The 21,935-nt window shown below is 37.9% G+C and overlaps 3 protein-coding genes across 5 annotated transcripts; 1 reads left to right on the forward strand and 2 right to left on the reverse strand.

The window, feature by feature from the left end:
• The first annotated feature begins 6,656 nt into the window (after positions 1-6,656).
• On the forward strand, positions 6,657-13,027 carry Repo (reversed polarity). Of its 3 annotated transcripts, XM_071784891.1 has the most exons (6): positions 6,657-7,132; positions 7,237-7,397; positions 8,920-9,372; positions 9,592-9,670; positions 9,929-10,152; positions 10,582-13,027. In XM_071784891.1, exons 2-6 carry the CDS (start codon positions 7,349-7,351, stop codon positions 11,211-11,213), a joined length of 1,437 nt encoding a protein of 478 aa, XP_071640992.1. In that variant the 5' UTR covers positions 6,657-7,132; positions 7,237-7,348; the 3' UTR covers positions 11,214-13,027. The 3 variants fall into 3 exon arrangements, with proteins under 3 accessions (XP_071640992.1, XP_071640983.1, XP_071640997.1); XM_071784882.1 differs by having other exon boundaries at positions 6,657-7,397; XM_071784896.1 differs by having other exon boundaries at positions 6,660-7,397; positions 7,779-9,372.
• Positions 13,028-13,043: 16 nt separating this feature from the next.
• On the reverse strand, positions 13,044-16,031 carry Mterf5 (mitochondrial transcription termination factor 5). Its single transcript, XM_071784869.1, has 6 exons — positions 15,437-16,031; positions 14,922-15,055; positions 14,531-14,843; positions 13,894-14,315; positions 13,569-13,778; positions 13,044-13,359 (listed from the first exon to the last, which is right to left on the reverse strand). Exons 1-6 carry the CDS (start codon positions 15,617-15,619, stop codon positions 13,044-13,046), a joined length of 1,578 nt encoding a protein of 525 aa, XP_071640970.1. The 5' UTR covers positions 15,620-16,031.
• Positions 16,032-18,224: 2,193 nt separating this feature from the next.
• On the reverse strand, positions 18,225-21,886 carry Eif2bdelta (eukaryotic translation initiation factor 2B subunit delta). The gene is made up of 6 exons (XM_071784855.1): positions 21,452-21,886; positions 20,138-21,359; positions 19,759-19,886; positions 19,395-19,572; positions 18,956-19,136; positions 18,225-18,685 (listed from the first exon to the last, which is right to left on the reverse strand). The coding sequence occupies exons 2-6, from the start codon at positions 21,098-21,100 to the stop codon at positions 18,480-18,482; spliced, it is 1,656 nt and encodes a 551-aa protein (XP_071640956.1). The 5' UTR covers positions 21,101-21,359; positions 21,452-21,886; the 3' UTR covers positions 18,225-18,479.
• Positions 21,887-21,935: the final 49 nt, after the last annotated feature.

A 21,935-nucleotide genomic window follows, 5' to 3' on the forward strand; every position in this document is an offset into this window, starting at 1 on the left:
CTTCCCAAAGTTATCGTTAGGTGTCGCCACCTGCCGCTTTCGAGGGGCATCCAATTGAAGTCGGTCGATAAATACGGATCTTCTCGTCTCAAGTCTCAACTGAAATTTTAATCTCTTGCTAAGTTCTAACATAATTGCATATGTATACAATGATTATATGTTTACATAGATAATGTTAAAATATTCTATAAATTATATTCCACTCAGAAAAATTCATCATAAAATATCTTAATTCAATACCATTTTTGTAATAAATAGATATTAAATTGCATAAATATATTAGACATCACAGCATAAGAAATACGTATACGTCAAGTATAACATCTATATCGTGTGTTTGCTACGTTTTTCTTAGATTGTCGTAAAATAGTTTTAGCTTTCAAAACAATATTAATTTTTATTTAAATCATTCTCTCTCTAGCATCAAATGTAAGATTACTTGTAAGAATAATTCTTGCTCTCTCCCATATCTCGTATTATTATATATTAGCGGTTTATTCATGGATTCGTAATATGATACGTCGTTCGATAATACTCCTCTGTAAATATCTTACACCCCCGTGATTACACACATATACATATATTTAGTCGGCCAACTTGTAGACCCACATGATTCGTGAGAACGCGATTTCACGACGAATCGCTTTCTCATGACGTGTTGTCGAGGGCAAAAACGCCTCTGGTCGACGTCGTCCCGCATACAAGATCACCTACGTAATACAATATAACATATGACTGCGGGTGGAAATAGTTCATGGGCTTACGTATCTTCGGATCTGATATTGCTTCTCGTATTCACGCAGAAACGCGGAAAAATGCGCCCATATGCAGGCCGTTCTAATCTACCTACAGATCGGGATCCAAACTAACTTAATCGATGAGTTTTTCAAACATGCTTCTTTTGCTCCAAAATTGTTTGGAGTTTCTATATTATAAAGATATTAGGTCTATTAATATTTTTGAGAAATATGAATATATAAATGTGAATTCGAATTAAATATGGTGTTTATTTCTAAAGAAGGGGAAGAAGAGGAAAGAAAGAAAGAGAAAAGAAAGAAGAGAGAAGAAAGAAGATATATTTATCTCTTATCCTTTTTTTTTGTTTCTTTCAATTTTATTTTCAATTAATTTTATTTTTTATATGTATGTGTCCGTACGTATTTTAAACAAATATATTAGTATTGTATAATATGCATTATATGTAGTATGTAAAATAAAATATGATCATAAAATCTGTTCGAGTTTATAATAAGCTAATTCACAAATGCTGCACAATGCTCCATGGTTTCTCTTTTTAATACTTCCCATCGCACTTACATCTCTTTTTCTGGGAACGAACGAGCAATTTATTTCGAAGGGAGTATTCGAGATTGTTATGTGTGGCTGTAGACTTGAAAAGGTAGCACCCACACGTTGACGAAAATATTCCATCGATAAATTGTTCTCGAGTCCTCCAGGACCCCGTATGGCGAAACCATATGCTTTTGAAGTCCGTTTATGCTGGCTGAGAGATGACTCTTTCCGACACGCGACCCGCAGCCATTCCCGGACACTTCATTCTCGACGTTTTATTCGTGGCCGCGAGAAAATCCTATAGCCGTGGAATCTCTCATTGTCATTACGTCACTTCACAGAAATAGGAAACGATATACAAATAAAATATCGAGAGACATAATTATCAATGCAATCTCTTTGCATAAAAACTCTCTAAAACACATATTAACATGGCTTAAATGATTTTATTAAACTTTTCCAGTGTTTTTTTTTTATGTAAACGGATATTAGGCGGAAATTCGTGCTGTTAAATGAACGACGAAGATACCATATTACGAATAATATTCGTTGCGCAAATACGCAACGGGGATACGAACGCGACGGATGCAAGCGAGCGTGTTCGCCGAGAGTTAATCAGGATGCGACGTCATCGTTTAAAGCGTTCGTATTTTCTCTCACTTCGAAGGGCGATATATGCGCGAGCTCGAAACCGCGCGATATGCGCTTGGATATTAATTTCGCGAATAGTGTCCGTACGAAATATATATTCCACCTTTTATTCTTAAAAAAAGTCGTGACTCCATCTTTTTCTTTTTTTCTTTATTTCTCACGGCGATATTATAATTACCGTACGTGATAGATCAATTATTATTACATTGATTATATTGTTCTATATCATATATTATATATTTTACTCTATATTAAACAATATAAAATAATTTATAGATAAATACCTAAACTTAAAAAATCAATAAATTAAAATTAAAATGTTTTATGTATAAAATCGATTAACACTATCTTATTCATTAGTCATTATACATATATGCATACCTACTGATATTGAAGTCATTTTTATACGTCTAGCCCGTATTTTCAAAAGCCCAGAATAAGACGCCGAGACAAGCTTTACATGGTCGTGTGCCAGAAATATAAACACACACACAGAGAACTTTTATTCTCCCTTTGGACATGAATGGACCCAAATTCTAACGTGTCATTGTATACGATCCGAGGAGTTCAGCTATCAATACAAAATCGACGATTTGTGACAGACATATAGAGAAACATGTCTCTTGATATTCGCCTTATTTTCCGTAAACGCAGTCTACGATTTCCAAAATCTTACGATTATTATTTTGTGTTCTTTTTATCAATTTCATATGTTCATATATCTAATTATAAGCGTAGAACAAGTAATAATAATAAGGAATGAAATTTTTTTTCTTTTTTTTTTTTTTAATTTATAAACTTTATCATAAAGCTGTTGCTCCATGAGAGAGTTTAGCAGAAAAATTTCAATATACCGTACCGGCTGACAGTTAAAAGTTAAAAGTACGATATCGGTAGTGGTCGGCAGGAAGAGCTTGAGAACGCGTAACATCTCATTGACGATATTTGCGGCACGGAGAAAAAGAGAAAGAGAGAGAGAGAGAAAGAAAAAGAGAGAAGCATGGCGGAGGTTCCTCGTCGCCTTCGCGTAATTACGTCCAATTGAGGCAATTTAGACCAATTGAACGTTAACAGGCTCAATTGCCAGGCCAGGCCCCGACGCTGCGGGCAGCATCGCACGTTCGTCGTTAATCGTTATGACAAACCTACGACGGAAAAAAAATACGAATGACGTGCAGAAAAAAGAAGAAGTCCACCGTTCAGAGGTCGAGCATCCGCGATCCGCGTCTCTCTGTTTCTCTCTCTCTTTCTTTCTCTCTTGCGCGTGCGTGTGTTTCTGACGAAGTTTCCTTTCGTGATGAAGTTTAGATTCGACCTCGCGTCTGTAGTTTGCAAAATCTTATATAATCCAGAAGGATTTTGTACTTGCATTTACAAGTTAGTATTGCTATAATATCGATAAAAGGATATTTTATTACAATTGTATTAAGATATTTCAATCATTTTTATAGCATCTTATTTTTCAGGTCAGAAACTTCTTTTTTTTTTTAATTACAATTATGGTAAAATATAACGATTTGATCGAGCTAATTTCGATGCTCTGATTATTGTAATTGTTTTATAAAATAATCAAGATTGCGTTCCTCGTAAATTTACCATAAATCTACTATAAATTTAATACTTATTTATAGCTTATGTATGTGAAATTTGTACAAGAGTTATATGCAACAAACGTGTAAAATAATAAATTATTATTTTTTATGTTTATTATTCTTATTTTAACTAATACAGTTATAAAAGTTATATTTTGAAGTATTCTTCAAATTAACGATTCGATATAACGAAATTTCAATAAAATAACATACTTACAATTAATGATTGCGTGATTTTGATAATGTCACTTATTAAGTAATTCTGTATTAAATAAAAGATAAAAAATAAGACGACTTTATTACACGTAATTCATAGATATATAGCAAATTTGGTTGGACGCACCAATGCGCACTGGTGCATATTAAAACCGATGTACACTGATTTAATCTTTAAATCTTTAAAGTAAAATGCAAATATCTCGACTGATAAAATGCCCAATACATATTTTATCAAATAGCACAATAAAGAATATTGAGAATTTCGCGATTTAACACGTTATATTAAACACACACTTTATGTTGATTTGTGTACGACGGCTTTAATGTGCGCACAAACTGAATTCGCTAATAAATATGTAGAGACCTGTTCTTTTCGATCAAACCACTTTTTTCTCGATCTTTATCCGTTCTTTATTATGACATGTACCTATTTCTTTTTTTATTATGTCGTTCTGAACGTGTACACAGAGCGCAGCTAAAAAAGAGTAAATTCTCGAATAATTTTATACATTTGCGCTACGTATCGAGGGTCCATTTGATGGAAGCTAAAGCGAATAGGTGGAGCCGAAGAGGCCGCGCCACTTTATCCCCCTCCGCGCGAAGTAGAGGGGCGACGACGTATCACACTTGTCTTCTTTTCTTATCTCTCTTCAGACCAGACTTCGTCCAACCGCGTCGCAGACGGAGTGGGGAGCGTTAACGCGTCTCCTTCCTCGTGCACTTCACGTTCTCGTCTCTTTTTCTCGCGTTTCGCCCGCTTGCATCATGCTCGTCCGTCACAGATACCGGTCATTTGCATAATCATGGTGCAACAAACGAGAAATTTCAAGATAAAAACGCGCACTGTTCGTCTTCCTTCGGCGAGATAATCAAGTTCGTGGTACGCGATATGAAGGTCGGCAAGCGCGAGCGAGCTGTGATATTTGACGAAGGAAAAATTTCAAAGATTCGAAAAAAATTTAAAAAAAAAACAAGAATTATCTTCCCTCGTTCGATGTGTCGCTATTTTTTACACATTCGCGGTCCGCGAATTATGACGGTACGCTACGAGATCAACATGGAGTCTCGCTCGTTCTTGGCGGTGAAGCTTACGGCGACTCGCACTTCCGGTACGCCGCGCGGCGCGAGAAGCGCGAAAGCGCGATGGCGGGGAATCACATCGCGAATCCTCCTTGGACCGCCTACGAATCTTGAACACCTGGTCAATCCGGCGATGGACCGACGCACCGCGGACGAACACGCGTTTATTATGTAGGTCATGTTTGTGTCTCGCGAGGAGCAAGATGGCGGACGCGCGGATGCGAGAGAAAGTCGCGGATACGGAGGGTCGGTGCAGGAGGCTGCGTTACACTGCAGTCCGGCGCTCACCGGACCTTCACTTATATCGTCGCTCGGCTAATAACGCTAGTAATGTGATATGATTAGCTTAGTTGAGTTCAGTTTAGTTCGTATTCGTTCAATTTAGTGGTTCGCCAGCAAAATCACATCGAGTTAAACCCATTTAGGCCAGTTAAGTTACCGACTTCTCCTCGTTCTCTTGCGGCCGCTACCGCCGCCGCCGCTGCCGCCGCCGCCACTGCCGCGCGCATCGACCTCCTGGGGTTCGATTCTCCTTGACGCGGAGAAATATCCCGAAATGTCCTAGAACATCCCGCATGAGAGTCCGGTCTTGTAATCTGCCGTGAAATTGGAAATTGAATCGCCGCGGGGATCTCACCGCCATTGAACCATCTTGGTCGACTGACAATGAGTCAGTCGGGAATGCAATTGATCTAATATAAGAAACAAGGTCTCAAACCCTTTTAAAGTATGATCTGGAAAAAAAAGTACTTCATATTTTACAATTTTCGTCAGATCTATATAGAAAATGTCTATAAAAAAGAAATAATATTTCTGAGGAATTTCTGTATAAGGAATAATAACACTTCTAATTTTTGTCAAAATTAATATAACATTACGGTTTAGATTTATAAAGAACATAATATAATACTAGCAAGAAAAATATATATGTATATAAAATATAAAAAAGTATTTGTATTTTTAAAAACTCTGACTCGTTCGTCGGAATTGCAGGAACGCCTGGAAATTAATTGATATAACGTATAAAATGTTAAGATTAAGCGATAAGCTGCTGTTGCGTTTAGGTTTACGCATTAAAATGGTGGGACGATGGATCACGATGACGCGGCGCAGTCACCCGCATTATCGCACCTTTATCCTGAAAGTTTCTTTATATTAATTACCGTAATATCCCTCATATTATTGTATTCCCCCTGTCGATTGTTTTACGAGATAAAAACGATCGAACGTGCGTGCTTTGACCATGCGGACCCTAGGAATAGGTATTATACTATGCCCATGGCTTTGACCAGAGAATGGATATCACAAGTGAAATATTATTTAATTGAGTAAAGTATATAATTATTTTGAATTAACGATTAATGACGCAGAAGTAAGTTAATAATAGTTCAATTTTTAAGAGCCATAAGAACAAAGAAATGCGAGATTAATTTTGAAACAACAAATTATTTTTCTTCGTCACACAATTTGTATTTCTTGGCAACAAATTTCTTTTTCCTGATTGTATAATTGCTGACATTTGAATACATTTTATAATAATCTCAGGTCAATATTGTTACGTATATTTAATTATCATTCGGATGTTGTCGCACTTCTTGACGTAGTTGCAGACATAAACAGCAGTAATAAATGATAAACCAGATAATTTTCCTGATATTAAACTTTTTTTTTATAAGGCAGTTAATAGAGAAAATAATCTAACACTTCAATAGAAGTCAATAAAATGAGACAGAAGATGTAATGGGTAAAATAAATCTAGGATTAATTCGTATACAAAAATGAGGAAGTAATGGGGCGATCGAGCAGGGACAAGGTAATGCCGGGGAAATGATTAGGGTCGATCGGTGGCGCGATGGAGGCGATCAGAGCGAAGAGCGCGACGAAATCGGCGCGTATACAAGCGCGCGCTAATTACCGACCACGAAAATTAACGGTTAATATACGCGCGTGTACGCACGGGGAACGGGGGGTTGGTTTGATTGGGCCAATTCGAGGCAATTCCTGGCGATTGCTGATTTCATTGAGCTTGCGCTTAAGAGTGGCCTGGCTCAGTGCTACGCCAACTGCCGACCAACAGAGACATGGATCTCTTCCCCGGGGCAACGAAGGTGCCGTACACCTTTCGCGATCTCGATCGATGGTTGATCGACGCGCGGATCTCCCATTCGCGTTTTCGCACGGCATCGACTTTTCTCACCTCGCTGGATCGTCCGTGAAGAACAGTTCGTTATATGGAAATATCGTATACCGCTTCCGATCTGCATTTCGTTGAACACGGAAGATGAAGAAAAAAAAAGGTGAAGAGGAACACGAGGACGGAAGAGTTGTCAATTGTTGCACGTGTCTCGAATGTTTCTCATCTCGATGATGGTAATTCATATTTGTATGTTCAATCGGAAAGGAGAGTGTTCGTCTCGCAAAGATTTTGATGACGGCACGCTAATCGACGCGAGATTTACACGTAACTATACACGTCGCTGTGCTGCACCTGAAAAGTTTGAGCGATTAGAAAGATGATACAAGGAAAAGAAGAGGAACGTCGGAATTCACGATGGATTAAAGGTAAGAAAATAAGCTGTTAATCATACGCTTCTTTAAACGTCACGTAGGTTGCTTTATCGTGTACTGCAAATGGAAGAAAAGAGGGATTAGTTGCTGTTAACGTGAATTTCTTCAATTCTAAATTGTTCGGATTTTCTAAACATTATCCAAGGAATTTTTTTCCATATCTTAATATTTCTCGAGTCCGTCTCACGTATTACCTCTAAACGCAATGCGGAGACTGGGTGAAACTCGTCTACTTCCCACGAAACGAGAGCGACTCCCTTATTTCTATTCCCACGAACGCCTAGCGTGTAACCCTCGCACGGATGCTCGTACCCCGTGTCATTTCCACCCCCGTCCGCGCACCAGCAGATATCGAGAGACGTTTTTTGCGCGCAGGTCGGCAGAGGAGGGGAGGGGGAGAGATAATGGAGAAAGGAGGGGGGGGGGGAGACGAGTCGCCCACTGACCACGGGGGCCCGCGGAAACAGTGGAGCGAGGAGAACGATGGCGCTGGACCATGAGAGGCAGCATCACCGCGCCCGCATGAAGCAGGATTGGCCGGGGCCCCGGGTATGGGGGCGGTCTGGGCCGGCGTGACGCGGAAAATATAAGCCTGTGTGAGTGGCGGCTGATTAGCCAGAGGCTCGGGACGTGGAGTAGTGGCGAGAGTGTCCCGACAGAGAGAAGAGAGGACGGACGTTCCTCTCGTTTTCGAGGGAGACGTCGATCGTCGGGTTATTCGGTCCAGTTCTTCCAAGGTCCGCCGCGAATAATCGGCCGGCGCATCGTGCGAGTTAACGCCGCTTAAAACTAATCAAAATTAATCATAACCCAGGCAACAATTGATCGCAATTGCCGCGCGCGCTCCATTACGGGCAATCGGGCAATCGGGCGACGCGCCGATCCTCTTCCCTTTTTTTTTCTACCGACGGGAAGCGGAAAGAATCTCGGAAGAGCCTCGCGATGATCTAAGTATGCCAAGGTGTGAGACGGCCGATCTCGTTGGCTCTCGGATTTCAATTTAACCGTGTTGGTCACTTGACACTCCCGAAGATGGTGAAATTGACGGAGGAGATCCGAAAAGGGAAGCTTCACGTTGAAGAGATAAGCAGAAGTGATTTGTGACATCCCTCACGTTGGAGGGATTGGATTTGTGACAGCCGGCACGTTGGACCAAGTCGATTAAGATTCGGGAATCAAAAGTCGAGGTTTCGCAAGCTTGGTGATTGCGTACAATCCGATTTTTTTTTAACCGAACCGAACAACGGTGCGAGCTGGACGTGGGATGGAAACGCGGAATGAGAGTAAAAGCTCTAATGCGAGAAAAGAGAGCTAACAAATAATTGATGATCAGTCGAATCCGACATCCTAGAAACTTCCTCGTTTCTCGTCTTTGGAGTCGGTAGTAACATATCTCTTTGAGATCAAGAAAGATATACTTCGTAGAAAAAAACGTCGAAATTTTACGCTTTGAAGTGCGCGGACTATCGTCCGATCCTTCGAGAGAGTTTGTCGGTTTAAAGGTCTCCCGTTTAAGGGAAGGAATTATTATCAAAGAAGATGGACGGTGCACCCTCGTGGGACGATCCGATCTTCTCGGACTTTGGGACGCGCGGCGGGACCACCGGAGCCCACAGTATCCAGGTGATGCTGAGCTTGCACGGTGGTGGCGGTCATCATGGAAGCGGCGACCTGATGCCGACCGGCGGCGGTCAGCTCCACAAGCTCGACTCGTCCAACAGCCCGTCGCCGCATCATCAGGCCGCGTCGCAGCATCAGCATCACCTGCAGCAACAGCAGCAGCAGCAGAAAGAGCTCAAGGAGCTCGAGTTGTCCGGCATGTACGCGCCGCTGCCGCCGCAGACCCAGGACGTCACCACCTCGACGTCCACCAGCGTCACGCCGACCTCGACGAGTCTTCAGCAGAGTTTGCAGCTTGGCAACGCGCTCAAGAGGAAGCCGGACGATCCGATCAATGCGCTCGCGCCAGGTAATCGATGCTCGATTCGGTTATCTTCTCCGTCTTTTTCTCATCAATCATGAAGCGTGTCCCCTTCGAGACACGACCCTACGCTTATCTTTCTTCTTATTTCCGCTTTCTACAGAAACTGTTGTAGCGCTCCTCCTGTTGTCCTCCTGATTCAGTTCCCTGATCTCATATCTAAACTTTCCAAACTTTTCGATTGACAAACAAATATTAACTTTGCAGTCAGCAGCGAGGCGCAGCCAGCCAAGAAGGACTCGAAAAAGAAGACTGACAACAATAATATCAAGAAGAAAAAGACAAGGTACTTGCATGTGATGAAACTATGTGATTGATCTTATATTTAAATATCCTCTCAAGTATTTCATTTTATAAAATAAAAATCTCTTAAATTTATCATTAAAATCTCTTAAATCTATTAAAATATCAATACATTTTTAATTTACATTTATATTATAGACATTAAATCTAAGTCTCTTTTTCCGGTTTATTTGTAACTAATGTTTATTTATATCTAAATATATGAAATTTTCGATTTTTATATTTGATCTCTTTGTTTCAGAACAACTTTCACGGCTTATCAGCTGGAGGAATTGGAAAGAGCCTTCGAACGAGCCCCTTATCCGGATGTCTTCGCGCGCGACGAACTTGCGCTGAAGCTCGCGCTATCAGAGACTCGCGTGCAGGTGTGGTTTCAGAATCGTCGTGCAAAGTGGCGAAAGAAAGAACCACCGCGCAAGACCGCCGGTTACATGGCCGCAGGTTCCGCCAGCCCCGGTCTGTCAGGTAAAATTTTGCATTTTTGTGTGCAAAACCTGCGTGACAGAATCTTTTCAAAGAAAGAGAGCAGAGAGACGTTAATAAATAAATCAATATATAAAGGAATATAAGATTTCTCAAAATATCAACATAATAATTAATAAGATCAAAATACGATTTAAATTTAAAATGTCTTAAAATTATATACCTACATATATTCTTCCAATCTATTGTATTATTTTTCTATATATACTGCACATGTAGAAAAAATATCTCGAAAAATATATTTCTATAGATATGAAACTATATTTTACATTCTATCCAACGCAACACTCGCGCACGATAAATTATTACAAAATTATATATTCTATATATTACGTCCCTTGAACTCTACAGCTTATATGTAGAGATTCTGTTTTCTCTTTCCATTTATCAGAACGTTTCCTATGTTTTCAGGCTCTTTCACGTCGCTCAACAACACCCTGAACCCGTTCGCGTCGCCGACGACGGCGACGGCGCCGTCGGACGCCTGGGCATACTCGCCGGCGGCTTACGACCTGGCGCCGCACCTGAATCTACTGAACCCGTCCAATTCGCCGTACTCGGCGGCCGCGGGCTTCGCCAACAACGGCAGCGTCTCGTACTCGTCGTACGCGAGCATGCTGCCGACGCAGCACGACGCCGCATTGTTCACCACGTCGGCCGCCGCCGGCAACACCATGCGCGTCCATCAGGACTACATGAATCCCGGTGGCGGCAGCAGCCCGCCGCCGTCCGGCGGGCCCCTCACCCGCGCCGACTATCAGACCATGGTGACGACGCACTCGCCGCCCACCCACCTCGGCAACTCCATGTCCGAGGACGAGCACGGCGGTTGCCTCGCGGACAAGTACGCGCACGACCAAGCCGCGGCCGATTACGGCCAGCAACAACAGCAGCAGCAACAGCCGCCGCCGCCGAATGATCAGAAGCAGGACTACGGCATGCACTCGCCGCAGGCGCGCCAGGCCATGAAGGATCAGGTCATGGTCAAGAGCGAGCCCGGCAGCCAGCCGAGCTACGTCCAGCTGCCTCCTTTTCTGAACTGACTCGCGGCCTCCTCCGCTCTAGATCTCTTCTAGGCGACTTTTGAGATCTGTCCGCGATTTTTCGCGACGAGCGCGAGGAGTATTTAGATCCTGGACTTGCAATTTCGATCGCGTAACTTCGACCGAACTCTCGCACCGGCGCTACTTACATTCGGTAATTCTCGATGGCGAACGAGCAGAATTCGACTCTATTAACTCGAGAACGGGCGCCTTTTTTTTTGCATGAACGGTCACCTGGGGCTTTCATATCCCAATTAAAAGTCATTGTTATTAATTACATATTGCATACTTTGGATTGTTCTATAATTTTTCAGTATTTGAGAACAATATGTATATAGATTTACTCAACATTTTCCGAAAAAAGTAAAGCGAAACCAAAGGAATATTTAAAAAAACGAAAGAAGTACATTAAAATTATTATGCCTTTTTTCGACACTGGAGTGTTAAATAGCCCCACCGCTCATTCTCGGGTTAATGATATAAGAATTCAGAGATTGGAATAAATTTTTTTGAAAAATGCTATTTAAATCGTGAGCACCGGTGAGATCTCGATCGGTGTGCGGCATTCCGATTTTATTCGAAAGGATAATAATATAAGTCCTAGGCTCTCGAGCTCGAAAATATTTGCGTTGCAACAGCCGCGATGTTTCTGTACTTGTTGCTTGAGTGATCGCGAGTGACGCGTCGCTTTACGCGTGAGAGTGATTTCGAGCCAAATTCCGATTAACTTAATCGGCAATTAACTTAACAAATAGTATTTTGTTACCACGAATAGAATTATTAATTCTTTATTGTTTTGACGTAAAAAGAAAAATTAGGGATTAGAGACAACAAATTATATATATATTTAATTATATAATTGAAAACTTTACTATCAGATTAGATTAATTCCGATTAAATTAATCGGAGCTTAGCCTGAGTAGCCCAAAGTCGATTGAGCATCTATGTGCGAGAGATAATGCCGAAGAAAAAAAAGGATGTAAAAATATATCCTGAGGATATAAAATATTTTATTTAACGAAAGGAAAGGGAATATATATATATTTATATAAGAAGGATTCTATTTTCGCCGCTCTAATAACTTCATGTCTCGATCCGCGCGATTAACGCGTGATTGAAAACAGATTTGCCTGGAAAATGAAGGAAAACTAAAACGAAGAATTAAGACACTTGGAGTGACATCTCGCGATGACTATACTTCATTCGCATCCGAAAACGCTTCTTGGTTGATAAGGATAAAAAATATGAAAATAATTCTTATGTTATGCTATTAATAATTACCCCATTTCGGAAAAATATGAATTTTTCTGAATCTAATGAGAGTGAGAGAGAGAGAGAGAGAGAGAGAGAATGAACCAAATATATGATTAGATTTGTAATATAATCGAGACAACTTTCCGTGCCTTGAATAATTAATGCCTTATGCGCAGTGCCTTTGCGTTAGAAGAGAGTAATCGAAATAATCTCGCTTTATATATCTTGCAATATTCAGTTTCTGTATAAAAATAATTTGTAATAAATGAAGAACGACGCAAAATTGATATAATCTCATCTCCGTACCGCAGTATTTGAATTTTATGCGCATAGTACGCGAAGATAATTTGTAAAAAAAAAAAAACGAGAATCAACGAACTCGATAGGTATTCTTCGCTTGATCTTCCATTTCGTAGCCTTTGGTTGAAACATATTACTGTATTTTTTCATCCCACTTTTACATACGTTGTATAAGTTATAAATATGCAAACTTTGTTTTCTGTAACGTGACTTGCTGTAAGATATTCTATACAAGTAAAAACGTTTATGTACAATATGTACATTATGTATGTTGTTTCAACTGTTTACATTACACATATTGTTACTGTGTACATTGTCTACATCATTATGATCAATATCATCATTATCTTCTATTCTCAGATTATTTTTCACAATATTCACATTACTATCAGATTTCTTCACGGAATTTTGTTTTTCCGAAGATTGTTGCTTCGCGATCTGCTCATTGCTCCACACACCATCGCCTGTGAAATGATTATTTTTCTCTAGCATATACAGGCACAATGCGAGATACTGGCTATTAGTAAACGAATACTCCGTACTCTGAGAGTACTGTCGTTTCAAGTCAGCCAGTACTTTTTTCACTCTGGATCTGAAAAGAAACAGGAGATTTGATCAGTCATCTCTATTCTAATACTACAGTATAACAAAATAAATAAAATAAAATAAAAAAAAGCTCGAAGATTGAAAAAACCAAAAATAGGAAAACAGAATTCATAATTTAAACTACTATTACTCTCTTTGTTGAATATTCTAAATTATGTCTAATTTAAATAATAATTCTATTATTAAGTAGATTACTGTTTATAAAGTACGATGTGTATATTCGGGCGTATCTCGTTTATCGTAAAATGCTTCTTTAGATATTTTAACATCTGCACGATATCAACAAACGTAGCCGTTTTCCAATGTTGATGTCTCATTAGCAAATCGACCTCGTCCACTCCCAATTCCTTTATTAACACATGTCTTAAATTATGTTTGGCTGAAACTATGCCGGCTTGTATAGATCTAAAAAAATAAAATTAAAAAAATATACATACATACAATAATATTAAAATATATGAAACCACATAGAGTCCTTCAATGTCCCACTATATTTGCAAAATATTTTACAAACTCTTACTTGTCCACTGCTGCTGCTGTAGACAGGAACGATTGTGGATGAGCCCACTTTAAAGAATCCATTATGTCAATATAGTCCACACGATACTTTGTTTTCTCTATTTGGCATATAAGTTGCAACATTCGCGGATGCTTGTACCACATGTTCAGTTCTGGGTGACGTTTTAAAATCTCTATTCGCTTGTGGAAGGCTTCATTACTTATCAAAAAAACTTTCATATAATTTTTTACGTATTTATCCGGTATTTCATACTGTTGAAACAACATCAATAATCGTTTAATATTATCCACATCTTGTAAAAGTATATAGGGGTATTTTCTCAAGAAGGTTACAACTGGGATTTCTAAGATGTCCGTAAAACTATTCAACAGCGACCTGATGTTATCGGCGGAAGCGACGATGACCGAGGGATCCTTTCTTATCTGTTTGAACAATAAACTTATGTAAATATATTTTATAGAATCAGCAAAAACTTAGAAATACTAAGACTCGATTAAGATTAGAAATTCAAATCGAAGAAATAATTCAAAGCAGACTTGAGAAATTGAACGAAAATTCGCTTTCAACTCCTTTAAACTGATCAGGAAAATTTTCATAAAGAAATTCACATAAATTTTAATATTAAAGCTGTATTTACCATTTCGTCGTCATAATGAAGATCAAGCCTGAGTACTTTCAGCGTCTCCACAATCATGCTTATGCTCTTTATTTTCATATAACTGTGCAATAATATTTTATCGTCCAAATATGGCAGATTGAATACCCGAGTTTTGCAATACAGTAGACACTTTTGATAGTATTGCCGGAGTGTCAATTCCTCACTCAATTCCAACTGAGAAATATCTTTAGGAACTTCACCACCGAATATATTTGCAGCAATGTTTTGCTTGGCTGGTATATCAGTCTTCTCTTTGAACTTGGACACTTTTGTGTTCAAATGATAGACTGTTCTAGGATTTTTAAAAATTATTGAAAGAAACTTATTCGTTTTAACAGAACATAAATAATTCTGTCGATTGTATACTTACTTGTTTAGTAGATGCGTATTTATAACTGGCACTCCTACATCTTTGAGTACATTAATTCTATGCTCTAACTTATAGTCAAGCAATTTCAGACAATAGTGGAGCTTTTCCAGAGATTCCACATTGACATTATATTTCTGGAGTAAATAAATAAAGATATTGTATATTGTAAAAAAAAAAGATTACATCATTCATTTCAGAAAAGATTGTATTCTAACTAAAGACTGCGTAAAAAGTAGAAAAAAAACTAAAAATTTAGAAAAGTAGAGAGAGAGAGAGAAATTCTAAAAAGGAAATTTTTGAAAATATATTTCTTCAAAAATGAGTGAGTCTATAACGAGTCAGGTAAACAGTTCCAACTAATTACAGCTTTAGTTAGCAATTCTTTGTTGATCCCTCGATTCTATTAAATTATATCACAAATAATGTAAAAAATATCAAGTCATTTGGTCATCCATATATTATACTTGACTTAGAGAAAAAACAAATTGTATTTAAAATTATATTTGTATACCCACCTGAAATATCTGACAATTTTTTAATACTCGATGACAGGGAATATCAATGGTACTTTTCTTCATATCGAGAAATTTGTCCACTTCGGTCGAAGTTAAACCCAGGTTCATCATGAGAATCTTTCGAAACTCATTCCTTTTTGAAATGTATGACATTCTGAGTAAACTTCTATTACTGAATCTCATGATTAGAAAAAATATTGTATTGATTTATGCGATATATTTTCCCAAATTTGACTTAATAAATTTTCTTTTAATTCACAGCAATCACGTGTATTCGAGTCGAGATATTTTATTATTCTACGGTGCTGTAAACGATCATAAAAATATTTGTTAGGTTAAGACGGTTTCCGACCGCTAATCAAACCTAACCTAACTAATTTATTCCGAAACAGCTGTAAAGCCCCTTGCACAATGCCAGGCAACAGGCAATAGGAACAGGGAATAGAAATCAGAAATCATGTATAAATGCAGAATAAACAGTGACACAGGCAATAGACACAGAGTTTCCGTCACTTTGGAAATTCTGTGCCTATTGCCTATTGCCAACCAATCATAGCATTTGAATTTTTTAGGTTGTAATTAACGATTTTTTGGTTATTTCCTGTTCCTATTGCCTGTTGCCTGGCATTGTGCAAGGGGCTTAACATAGGGCGCGTTGTTCAGCAGAACAAACGTGATTGGCTACTTTGCAACTGTGTTGTAAAATTCGTGAATATGATTGGCGTATACTCTTATGCAGAATCTACAATGGCTGCGTTCAGCAGACACAACTGTTGAGTTCGTCTTATCAACACTCTGTGTTGATTGGTTGGTTCTAAAAGTAAGAGCCAATCACGTTCGACTGCTATTGAGCGTCTTGGTCTGCTGAACGCGCCTAATTTAAAGATTTTATATCTTTTTGCTTCCTCATAGAGAAAGCTTTGTGATGGTAAAAAAAATTTTTTTCGAGATTGCCTATTGACGAGCTTTATCCCGTCAGGGATAAGGCGTGCGAATTAGACAGGACACTTAACTGTTATAGTTTGGATATGTATATATATATATATATATATATATATATATATATATATATATATATATATACATATAATTATAATAAATAAAATCAATGCTTGAAAACTTGTTTTCTATTGCACAATATAGAAGTCTGTGGAAGAAACTGAGCCTCTAATAGTGCATGCATATGCGCACTGTCTGTGTGAGTATGCCACACGTGCCCTAGCAATAAGTTAAGTATAGCACTGCAGTCTATCTCGTGAAAAGAGAAATTGAGATTAGATATAATTATGTGTTAGTGTTTGAAAATATGAACTAATTTGTAAAAACATACGTATATCATTATTAAATAATTAAATATTTTAAAGAAAAAATAGTTTCTTAAAGTTTTTTAAATAAAATATGGAAATATTTTTTTCTAAATCTGAGATATATATCGTGAACACGTGCTCTGTTTTTTTTTACCACGTGAGTAGCAAAGAAGAAACGAAAAAAATTGCTCATGTTCGCTGCACTTACGTTTTCTAAGTGACTAATATTTTCAAGAATGTATATTTTTTATGTTATTTATAATATATTTTCTATCTTACATATCGATATGCATAATAGCGATTAAGTCAAACATATATATATGAATACAGCGAATAAAGAAAATTAACGGAAATTTGACGAAAGCTAAATTAAAGATTAATCGGTAAAGCTAATCGATTTTTATACTCACTGTTTATGCGTAGCAGATTTAATTTATCCGTAAAAAATAAAAAATCAAGAAAGAGAGAACATGTGGGAACACGCAGTCGGTGAGCACCACACAGATACTAGACTGCGAGCAGTATGAGTTTCTTTCATCCCGATGGGTGCATCCCGATGGAGAAGGAATAGCGGAACGGAACAGTAACGGAAAAGAGATATGGCTTGTGCGCAAGCTTGATGTATACATACATTAAACATGCATGTATAAAATATTTAAAAGAGAATTTGGAAAGTGATTCTTTGCATGTGCTATTTAATAATTTTAATGGCTTGCCACTTAATAGCTTCAGAATCTAATTTGTAATAGCTTCAGTTATCTAATTGTAATAAAAATCTTTAAAAAATTATAAATATAGAGATAATATAAAAAAAATTTGCATCAACACTGCATTTTCTAGAAGCCTATGGATGCCACCGAGTGTGAGATTGCGATGTAATAGAAAGTGCATGGACAGTTGTCTCTTCGCGCATGAACAATTGTTTTTTTTATTTGTGACAAGTCAAATACTTATACTATGTCAATGCAAGCATATGTTTTTCATAAATAAATATTATTAAATTAATTCATATGTAATGATGTAATTGCATTCGAAATATTAACTTTGAAATCAAATATAATCTCTGTTCCACAATCCCCTATGTGGACATATGTTAATGACAGTCGATAGTTCGTATAGAATACAAAAAAGTGCATACTGAAGAGAGAAATTTATCAGATTTGAATCAGTAGGTTTAGTCAGTATCGTAGTGTTTAATTATTTTCAAAATGCATCGTATGTCATTATAGATTCACATAAAATGAGATTTGCATATTCATAAAATACACAAAATAACACAAAATTTTTAAATACTGAGATCTTATCAGAAATGATGTTTTATTTCTTACAATTCATACCAGCTGGCATTGCATTTGCCCTGTATTAAATAGCAAATTATAATACACATTAGATATATAAAACGTTAATTGATATTAATTGTTGTTAGAAAACTTAGTAAGTATCGGCAAGAGTTTCTAAGTAAAATTTATTATGTCTCCATACCACAGTTTAAGAAAATTTATTTCAACGATCTTATACACAGCAATGTATTAATCGATATTAATCTCGTACTATATTCGATTAATACAGTTTCTTCGTTTGTGTGAAATGGTCAAATAGAAAGTACAATAATCCGCGCGTGTATTTACATCAAAATATTGTACTCAATATTCAGTAATTCCTTGTCATTTGTCTTTTTTTTTTAGACGCGTTGGTCAGTTTTTCGTTTAAATCTTTTCTCGAGAAAACGTACATATTTAAATCTCGGAAGGTTTAATCCGTAAAATCACAGGAACACTAGTGCATGGCAGAATCGCCAATTCCGTGACAACGGCCGTCACAAGATCGGCCGGCGTCACGTCGTAAGTGATGTTCAAAAGATTCAACGATTTCTTCGTTCGCCAATTTGAGAGTAGAGACCTTTTACCGTTCGATTGATGATTCACGAGCTCGTCTGCGTTACCTAAAGCAAACATCGAACAAAATGAGTAGCTGATGCAAAATAGAGAAAAAATTGCAACATTAGATAAAAGTTATAATCATCACTCTCTTAAGAAAAAAAAAATATATATATATATATATAACTTTGAACGCAAAATATATATATTAGATGATATAAATGTAATTATAATATAAAACAATATAATTTTACACAAACATAAACATATGCATATAGAATAAATACAATCTCTAAAAAGATATCTACAGCGATAAAATCTGCTTCCTTGCTTACCTAATTCATTATGAACGATGGAATCGGTCTGCACTCGTTCACACGATTTGTGTGTTTCGCATGCTACTAAAACAGGAACGTTGAAGGCTTTCGCTATTAGAGCAACCTGTGCGGTTCCAACTCTTGACATTACTGCTCCATTAGCTAATATCGCGTGAGCACCTAGAAAAACTTTACTAACCTAAACAAGTAAAATAATAAATTAGCTTGGCGGCAAAAATAGAAGTTAAAAAATGATAAGCAGATATTTGAAGAGCTTATTGTCATGCTTGTTCTCAAATCCGTACTTAAAACAAATAGAAATTATACGTTTACATATAATAGTGATATTATTTTGAGTTTCTTCAATAATTTTGTAATGTGTAAAATCTATCTTTAAAATTTATGGATTAAATATTTGAAAATGAGCTGTGGACAGTCAAAACTGTGAACTATTTACCTCTGGCATAATGAAGCTGAGAGCATTGATCAGTATATACGAGCAGTCAATTCCGTGTTTTGCTAAACGCCTCAATTGTTCCTTCCCTTCCAGCCACGGTCTACCATCAACTACGATCACGCGAAATTGCTTCCCTGCAGCATGTGCCTCCACTAATATCTTGTGAATTAAGGATGAACTGAAAATGTGGTATAATTTTCAGAAATCATATTTCATGTTTCCTTCTTTTAGAAAAATTATTTATTGAAATACAGAAATAAACATATTATCTTAGAAAATAATAATAAATCCTCAAAGAATAAGAAATATATGTGAATTTAATCTTTGAATTATGCTGTATGAATAGATTATAGAATATACTTACTAGCCGTATGTTAAAATAACATTTCCATCCGATATTTTGCTCTGTATCGTTACCGATATTGCGTCATCAGCCAGTTTAATTTGTTCTTCGATATAAGTCTTTATTATTCCTAGTAGCTTAATTTTTGCCTGCAACAGATCAAATCAGATATTAACCCAACTGCTATAGTACGAGGGATTTAAATAAAAAATATATATGTACATATATGCGATTCACAGATTCTCCCAAATCCCCCTTTGTTTCCTTCGTATATTTATTTATTATATATTTAAGAACACTATCGATTTGCACAAGTCGGACAACTTTGTACCAAATAAAAGAATAATTGTAATTTAATTATAAAAATATAATATGATACGACAAAAACAAAATCGCTTACCTCTTCGTCCGACAACGTGGTCGAAAACTGTGTCATCTGCCACTGGATGTGACGCACGGCATTCCGCATCGAGACGCCCAATGGTCTGCAATGATGCAGATACTTGAGCGATTCCTTCAAGTACGCTTCGAGACCGCGGGTGAAATCTTCCTGCGGCGGCTTCACAAAATCCCGGATTACCCGTTTAATAGCGGCCAGAAGCGCGACGCACCTCGCGTTGCTGCCGACGATAATCTTACTCGCGTACTGAACACCCAGTCTGACTATCGCTGGGTGTATATTCGAATTGACCGTGGCTATGCTGAACAACGACTGCTGCCTCTCCTGATACAAGTGTTGAAACAAATGAACTTCGTGCACGTTCTCCTTCATTGTACTCTTCACGACACTTTTCTTCGCCGAACATTTGGATACTGTTTCTACAGGTGGTTTGAGAGATTCCTCGCTTTTCGCACTGTCCTTCGCCGACGACTGTTGCTGCTTCGCAGCTCTCTGGGCCTCCTGCTTGGCTCTTCGCTCCGCGCGCAGCTCGGCCTTGCTCCTCCCATCAGGTTTGCCCTCGGCCGGGCCGTTCTGAACAACATTTGAAGATTGAATTGCCTCTACCTTCGAGGCCTTTCTATCAGGCTGCGAGCCTGCTACGTCTGTCGCTACCTTTGCTTTTTTGTCGCTACTTCTACTTTCTTCTGGGGTCTCACAGCCAGCCGCCACAGACTTACTTTTAATATCGTCCGTTTCCACTACCTTATTAGTTTTTTCCGTTGCTACGTCCACTTTCGCGTCTCCCACCGGGATCTTACAACTGGCCACTGGAGCCACGTTCTTGACACTGTCCACCCTATCACTTTTACCCTTTGCCGCTTTAGCGGCAGCCTTGGCGGCCTTTTTCGCTTCGCGCTCAGCCTTGATTTCCTCTCTCGTCTTTTGCGAGAGACTCGGCCTGCCGTCCGCCTTCTGTGACATGTTCGCCCGTCCGTCGTTAGAACCAACGATCGAATAGCTTTAAGTTCTTCCTCTTTCCGTGGTAACGTTCCTTCCGCTGTCGGATAATCATCAGCATCTGTCAGAGACCTATTGAAACGCTATCCGTCGACGAGCGTAAACAAACGCGGGGCTGAATATCTCCGCTTGTGAGGTGCAATCTTGATTGTGCAGCGTGCTGTTGCATCAGCGAGGACGACGATGCGCTTCGGCGACGAGAACTCCGGTTCGGTCAGCTCCTCTTTGGAGTTTAAACAGCGAAATACTTTATTACTTATGTATTAGTAATTTGAGATAAATTGTGCAAGAGAAAGCTCATTAATTCCCTCTTACTGAATTAAACTCCTTGAATCGTGGATTTTCAGGACAGTCAGGACACATGTGTTCACAAATCTGTCGCCATGCTGGAAATATATCTTGCCATCTAGCGGGTAGAATTGAGATTATCAGCTGCAGAAGTGGGTGCAATTTATTGTACAAATTATCAGTTGAAGATACATATTTATAATTATATAAACAATAATTATAATTTATCATTACATGAAAAGATTAGTTACAGATTGACAATTTATTAGCTAACAAACCCACGATTGTATTTTTTTTATTTCTCCAATAATATTGTAATAAATTCTTTAATTATAATTGAAAGAATAAAAATCTTTATTTTAGAAGAATTATATTTATTTTCTGTTTGCTTTTCCGTCTTTTATGATACTTATATCTTCAATTATAAAATCAATACCTATTTATAGCTAAAAAATTTACATTCTTGGAATTGCTTCCTACTTATAGTATTTTATTTTAAAAATCTCTGAAT

Source organism: Temnothorax longispinosus, chromosome 1, assembly GCF_030848805.1.
Source record: "Temnothorax longispinosus isolate EJ_2023e chromosome 1, Tlon_JGU_v1, whole genome shotgun sequence".
Lineage (NCBI taxonomy): Eukaryota > Metazoa > Arthropoda > Insecta > Hymenoptera > Formicidae > Temnothorax > Temnothorax longispinosus.